Genomic DNA, 8,149 nt, shown 5'->3' on the forward strand with positions numbered 1-8,149 from the left:
TTTTACACTGGGCCGCCTATCAACACGGAAATGAAACTGCAGAAAACCATAGTGTAGATCTTGCTACATTTCAAAAAGTCTATTGAATGAAAGTAGATAAACATTATTTAAATTAAACAGCCTTCTAAAGTTATTTGTGAATACATTGTTTACTGGAATTAACTACCAAATTAATGTTAAATAATTGTTTGTTGACCATTCCCACAACTAGACATTGGGACATGATTATTTGATAGCAAGCTATATTCAATGATTTACTGTGACAACAATGTAAAGTTTGCTACAAATATAAAAAAAATCCAAACACAGATGAGCATATTAGGGTCATAAAAAGAAAATGACAATAACATAATATACAATCCTAACATGCACAAAAAAAAGAAGAAAACCCCGCCCCCCCCCAAAAAAAAAAACACGTCAACATAGGTACTATAGTGACACAGAAGACTATACAATAAATAAATAAATAAAACGTTTCTCTTGCTTGCTATATTCTAATAATATATGCTAATAATAATAATAATAATAATAATAATAATAATAATAATAATAATAATAATAATAATAATAATTGTAAAGTGTATAATACATAGGTCCCTAAAAAATGTCCATCAGAACACCTCCTTACAATTATAGTAATATAGCCTAGGCCCACAAACAATTGCATCTTCTTGGCAAATGCGTTTCTATTCATCTCTGGCTGATAGGTAATGCCTTGCTTGAATGGCTATCCGCAGAAAGGTATTATATTGAATAGCTGACTAAAACCTTACCAAAAACAGTGATTAATATCATATCTTCGTAAGTACTTATCCAATTTTAACGGGAAAAGCGTGAAAATGTTCAAAATCATGAAATATAACATTATTCGTAGCCCACTATATAACTTATGGCATAACATTATAAAATAAATGTGCATCAGTCAAGGATTGCTTATGTGTAAGTGTGATAACCTAAGAGATTAATCACAAGATAAAGGCTAATCCTTTTTTTCCATTTAGCCATGGATCTCAATGGAGGCTGAAAATGGAGGCTGAAAAATAACAATCATTGTACAAGGTCATTTTATATCTTTTTTTAAAATACATAATACATTTTTTAATGTATAAAAATATTATTTAAGATATTATCAAGTACAATAAAACATTACAATAATTGTTGTCTTCTTGAATTATTGGACTGGGTGATGCCGGAGGGTATAAAGGACTTGGCATAGCGATGTCTTATTCGCGTTGCGTAGCCTCATTCTACCACTTTGATTAAGTTGGTTTATAATAGCATGATGGAGAGGAGAGGTTTCTAACTCAATACTATTAAAGTTTTTCTGATGATAAGCTAAATACGCCTCACTAATGGGAGGAAAATCAAAACCAATCACTTTACTGAAAGTTCAAAAGCGTTCTTTGTCCACGGCAGCATCACCAGCCCAACACGCAAGGAAATACGTCTAAAAAATAAATTTACTAGATCTATAAAGAAGAATGCATGCAACATACTGAGGTTCACTGGAGTCAAATGTATATAAAATTCTCAAGCAATACATCATGATTCAATATTTTACACATAAAAATCAATATGGCTACTCCAGTTCAATCTATTAATATTAAAGACAATGCCCAGATACTTACAATGATCAACGATTTCAATTTTCAATTGTACAACATACAATAACCTTCAATATACATTGTATTAAATGTTTTTCAAAATCGTCCTGACTTATACAAGCACTGGATAAAATTAGTTGATGAAAGAGAAAAAAAAAGTCATCTTTGTTTATGATGATGATTAAGTTGCCTTGCGACCGAGTTGCCTTCTTGGGGCCGAGTTGACTTGGGGCCGAGTTGACATGAGGCCGAGTTGACATTGGGCTGAATTGGCTTGGGGCCGAGTTGACTTGGGACCGAGTTTGACTTGGGCCGATTTGGCCCGCCTTTTCAGATTCAGATAGCGTATGAGTATCCATATTAACCAGCATGGCTAAAAGTTAAAAAGTATTAAACAGAATTTGGAATTGTAGAATTTGGCCCTTGTAGAAAAAAACGCCCATCTCAAAAGAAGTCTATCCAAAGGTCTAGGGCTTCTGTTCGAGCTTCTGTGGCATATCATTGTCCACTTTGTCGCATATGTTGAAGGACAGCAATGTGCTCGCTCGCAGGATACAATCTATAATGTACATTGCTTGTTCCTCTTGTTCAATTTTCCAACGCTGAAAAATATAGATAACATTGACTGTAAGTGAATATGGCCACCGATTAACTACTACTACTAATAATAATAATGATGATGATGATGATGATTACGATGATGACGATGATGGTGATGATGGCGCCGTTTCCGTCAGTGAATATGATTATGTGGCTAGTGATGAATCAGATTCTTAGTAACGGTACTGCAATGCTATTCCGATGGCATTTGCGTCAGCAGAAATAATACGAAGTGATGTTTTCCCCCACCTGGCGCGTTATATGTACTGAATACTCAGTACATTCCCAAATACTTACGAAAAAAATGCTTGCAAGTGCAGTGACCCACTGCTACTGGGGATCGGATTCATCACTAGCCACCAAGCACAAGCTCGGTTGCCTAGTGGTTAAGACATCAGGCTAGTTATAAACAAAATTAAAAAAAGTTTATGTATCTGCCTCAGAATAAATACATTTTTCTGATGCAGATACGTAAACTTTGTTTTATTTCTTATTTATTTGACTTTGCAGCCTATGCAGCAACTTATTTCATTATATATAGGCATATATATATATAACATATATATAAATAAATAAATATATATATTATTGTGAATAAAAAAAATTTTCAATCTTGCAAACCTGGTTCAATTTACAAGTTAAAGTGGTATTTGCTGGTTTAGGAAAATACTCGAAGGCTTCGATGACGTCAGTGCTTAACTTCTTGCAATCGAGTCGTTCGCAAGGCAATTCAATTAATGAATACATCAACATCCTTAACAACTGCTTAATCCCAACTGTTATTTTTCTTCCATTTTTACCTGAATCCTGTTAGATATAGAGTGAGAATATCATTGGAAAGTTATTATTTTTTTTAGAATAGGGAAAGTCTATGAGGCGTGTGGGTAAGTTGGTCTATAAGATAATTTACGCTTCATTCAGTTTTATAACGTTCTTTAAACAAATATTCAGTGACAATTTTAGGCAACATTTTATTTTAAGCTTTGATAGTCCCAGAAGAGATACTCATAAAAGTGGTTAAATAACTACACATTTTCCCCATAAATATTTGACTGTGCTTTATTATGGGCCCCGTTTCTGCTGCAAAATTCAACCGTATTTTTGAATAAATTTTGAAATAAATAACCAGTTACAATCTTGCTTTTGGAAATACAAAGAATGTTCATTCATAAATGGCTATTAAATATTTACTAATAAGTAAACAGTTTGTAACGAGTGTTTGCTAAATAGGCCTACTGTATGTGATTTCAATTTTTCACTAATGTACAATAAACAAACATTCCAACACCGAGCGTTAAAACGCGGGACATATCTAGAGAGCGGGGAGTGTGACAAGAAAAGAAAATTGCATTCAAATTTAAGTTTAAAAGTTCTATTTCGGCCATTTATAGGCACCATAGACAAAATAAGGGATATATTGGTATTAAATAGAGATATCTCTGTTAGAGGTAGCTAATTTAAAACTAAGATATCTCTATTTGCGACAAGTCCGGTGTGAGCCCGTGGCCTATCGGAATCAAATACTGTAATAATTTGAGTTGTCTCGTGCTTAGTTGTATGCTTGAGTGAATGGCCTCGGGTACATAATAGATATCGTTGTTTCACTGCCTGTGAGTATGGAGTTAAAATAGAGGTATGTAGTATGGTAAATTTTATAATAGAGAGCTATCGTTATTTTTTTTTCTTTTTGTGTGTATGACGTAACCATTTTTGGTCTAGTTTAGTTTATCACCTATGCTTAATCCAAGATTCAGCCGCTGAATCCCGCCGAGTGATGAGTGATCAATCGAGAACCATAAATTGAATGTATTTGCAACACTTAAATGGAATTTTATTATATATTAAACAGTATTCTTTTCTCTGTGGTAGCGCCAGAGCAACTGGGTAGCAACAGACCGTGCTGCCACCAAGTGTTCGGTTCTCGGGAACCTTATAAGGTACCGTATAAGGCTTTAAAATGAACGCGAAACGGAAGGGCGTGAACAGGAGCGAGAAATTTCCTCGGCTACGCCGGATTGGTTCAATAGCTATCTATTATTATTTTTTGGGGGGGGGGGGGTTGGGTTTTAATGTGGTCGTTATATTTATTTGGTGGATAAAAAAGGCCCCCGGAAAACTGGACCCGGAAAAATGGCCCTGGTAAAAATGGCTGCAAATGTCATGTAGGTAAAAATTGTCCGCAGTGTGTAAAATAGAGTAATAATTTTTTTTTAATCTTCCAAATACTTAAATGCTGTAAAATGGCAAAAATGAATCAATAAATCAACATAAATCATGAATTCTATTAAAACTAAATTTTTGTTATTATTAAAAGAATCAAAATAAGTTGCCATTTATATTACTTTTTGCAGTAACTATATAAAAATTCATAGATTAAACAAAATAGGTAATAATTTTGCTTTATTGCAACTTCTACATATAAAATTCAGTAATATGCATAATTTGTTTTGGGTTGTTTCTAAATAAATAATTTCATCAATCAACGTATCATGTTTTTTTTTTAAATTAAAATAATTTAATCGATAGTTTATTCTTTTTAAAGAGACGCCTCTGTCATTCAAAAATTGTTAATAAAAATTAACAAAATGTTACTAGATCACTTTAATAGTTAAAGTTATATTTTACTAACTGTATTTTAACAAATACATTTTGATTAAGTGGGTAGTTCATTAGTTATTTAAAAAAGGGCTGTTATAATTTCATTTAAACACATTAAGTGGTTTGGCGCAGTGGGAACGGTTTGGTTACAACCTCGAGGTCGGGGTTTCAATCCTCTTGCTGTGCATTTCGCTTGTGTCCTTAGAGGCCTTGTTGGCATTAAGCGCTATGTAAATATAAAATATTATATTAAACTAATAACAACGTATAATAAACTTGTATTATTTAGTTTATAATTTTATTACTAAATATAAAATAAAACTTTAATATATTAGTTGATTTTTAACTTAAACTTCAATAATAAACAATGAAGGTACTCTGTACCTTAACTATTTTTTCTAAAATATATAAAGTTTTGCTATTTTGCAGAATTTAAGTACAAACATTAGTTTTTTTGGACTAATTTTTATCATTGGAGGCCATTTTTACCTACCTGTCATTTTGGGCCATTTTTACAGGGGACATTTCTTTCCGGGGCCACTTTTTCCAGGACCATTTTTAGGGGCCAGTTTTACCTATATTATTTCCACGTAGTACAAGTCGTGTATTCAACACACATCAGGCAAATTTTTGCATAGTACACCCACTCACTCACATGCAGACGCATGAGTCCTAGCCTTGTGGTAATTTTTTTTTTATGATGTAAGTATAATATCGATTAAATCATGCTCGAAGCTCTCCCCTGCCTCCACAAACTCGCACACCACTAACCTTGACTGTTTCATTAATATGGCGGTTAAAGTAGTGCACTATTTTTTTAGCCCATTTTGGAGTCTCTGTTGCCCTGCAGTCAGATTCATCCTTTCTAGAATAATCTTCTTCGAGGTTGAATATGTTTAGTTTTCTGCATGTAACACGATTGGTCTTGCAATCTTCTGCAGACAGCATAGCTATTTGAACTGAGAAATGATCGGCAAAATCAGTCAGTAGCAATAAAATATTATATTATATAAAATAATATGTAAAAGCCGCATTATAGAGCCATGCTCTTAATCCTACGAGAATGAAAAGCGTTATATAAAATCAACCGTACAATATCCAGGAGGACAGTAGTTGGAAAAAATTAACACACAAAAACCTACTGAGCCTCTCATGTAGTATAACTATAAAGTAAGCGCCATACAATTGGAGGCCACATGCCGTATATAGCTCGGTAAATTAAGTTAAATGATGGAATACGAATATAGCTCTTAAACGCATTATATGACCAACGACCCATTTTTTGGTTGATTTGTTCAGACCATCCGAGACCCGCCCCGTGTGAAGCTGCCCCGTATTCTAAAACCGTGTCCCTTATTATAACGAAGGGTTTAAAACAATGCATTCAGTTGCTTGTTTTATACGGGAAGAGACAAATTGCGATCAATGTCGTAGCCAGCTATTGAGACAGTTGGGACAGTCCCACACAATTTTCTAATGGGTCCACAAATGATGGGTCCACATTTTTAAAAATGGGTCCAAATTATGCAATTTTATGCATAAAATGACTCCACATTTTGGAAAGTAGGTCCACATTTCTCATATTTAGCCTAAAATGGGTTAAAGGTTTAGGAAAATGGGTCCAGATTTTTCATATTTCTGCGTAAAATGGGTTCACATTTAAGAAAAATGGGTCCACATTATTGGAATTTACACGGTAAAGTGGGACCACCCTGACATTGTCCCGCACTGTTTGAAAATCCTGGCTACGGCATTGATTGCGATGATTACGTTTGTCTATATGTTGAGGTCAGTGTCGATAACGGAACTTCTACATATCTACGTAGGCCTAAATGCTGAACAGGACAAAATGCTTTATTTGATTTGGAATGATATAATAGGCCTACTGTAAGTTTTAGAGTGACGTAGTGTTAAATTAACACTAGAAAAAAATAACATCACTATGTTGGAGTACTTCTTCCTCTCTCTGTACCTATGTCGGCTGCCAGTAACCTAAAATAGCGCATGCGCAAAATATGTTCTTTAAGGATGATTATGAATAATTCATGAGATTTTACCAGACTATCATACGTTAATAAAAATTGCTACCGGCTGTTCTGCTCATGGCGAGAACGTGTAGTGGCAATGCTGCCCTCATAATATACGACACGTAACTTTGATAGATGCGGAAATTCAAGCTGCTGAATTGGGGATAGCAGGGAGATGAGAGTACGACGCGATAGGCATGAACTGCGATATCCTGATACTAAAAGGACTAAAGAGTAAAAAACTAATAAAACTTAGACTTTCCACTGAAATGTAGCAATCAGCTCGAAAAGTAATGGTTGGTATTGAAGATTTTGGCCAAGAAATGCTAGGGTATTAGTAAAGGGTAGCAGAATAACCCATAACTTGCAGCGTCTTATGTTTTGAATTGTGTATGGACGTTGTCCGTGATTACTTTACAGCCGTTAAGAGGCGCTTCATGGTAGTACATGTTCATATCATTCCACAAAACAGGGGCTGAAATGAACCATCGGGGTAACCCCCTACTCTTCTGAAATATGTTTTCTTGCCCTGGCAGTCCGCCACTGGTGACTGAACGTTGTTAGCTCTTGAAGATAGGCTCGGGGGAAACATGGGGTGTTTTATAATAAATGTTTTAAGACAATAAAGGGGTTACATGTAATTGGAAATGTTAATATTTTTGAATATTAAAAAACTGGTGTAAAAGTGGCATTAATAACGCTTTCCCCCATATTTTAATATTCAAACATTCAAGCACCCATTTGTCTTAGAATTAGTCAATTGTACTTCAGCTTTGCATATTATTTTTCTTATAACTTTGAATCATTCTTGGAGTATCGTTCGAATACCGCTTTTTTTGCTTATGACCCATTATAAGAATAAAAGCCTACCGTACTTACTTAAAACAGCCGTAATGACGATCGTGAGAATACTTGGAGTAGCAACCATTTTCAACGGATAGGCCTAGTTGGCTTAGGCCTAAGGTGGTGAGTGTGGACTGTGTGAAATATTCTTCAATAATGACTGATTCTGAAAAAAATCCATGGACATTAATCCATGGAGTTTCCCATTTGATAATTACATCAAGGCTAAATAAAGATACCGTGGAAATACCGTATTTTTTTGGAAATACCATTGTTCATTAAAAAATTCTGTTTATATAATTTCGATATTTGCACAGTTGTTCTCATCTTTCAACAACGTTGAATACCTGCTACCACATTGAGTCATACCAAAGCGTATAAATGGAACAAGAGAGCAAAGTCCCGTTCGTAAAAACGTCACGCCTGTGTAGGACGCCCACTAACGGTTGTATGTTCTTTTTATTACCATAGAGCTAT

General features: G+C 34.4%; 1 protein-coding gene across 1 annotated transcript; it reads right to left on the reverse strand.

Annotated features, from left to right (window-relative positions):
• Nucleotides 1-474: 474 nt before the first annotated feature.
• Nucleotides 475-7,830, reverse strand: LOC117107311. The gene is made up of 5 exons (XM_033248954.1): nucleotides 7,709-7,830; nucleotides 5,574-5,761; nucleotides 2,826-3,011; nucleotides 2,502-2,603; nucleotides 475-2,206 (listed from the first exon to the last, which is right to left on the reverse strand). Exons 1-4 carry the CDS (start codon nucleotides 7,755-7,757, stop codon nucleotides 2,535-2,537), a joined length of 492 nt encoding a protein of 163 aa, XP_033104845.1. The 5' UTR covers nucleotides 7,758-7,830; the 3' UTR covers nucleotides 475-2,206; nucleotides 2,502-2,534.
• Between the last annotated feature and the right edge of the window lie 319 nt (nucleotides 7,831-8,149).

This window comes from Anneissia japonica, unplaced genomic scaffold (genome assembly GCF_011630105.1).
Source record: "Anneissia japonica isolate Jap-2015-1 unplaced genomic scaffold, ASM1163010v1 scaffold211_len1577895_cov191, whole genome shotgun sequence".
NCBI classification, from domain to species: Eukaryota; Metazoa; Echinodermata; class Crinoidea; order Comatulida; family Comatulidae; genus Anneissia; species Anneissia japonica.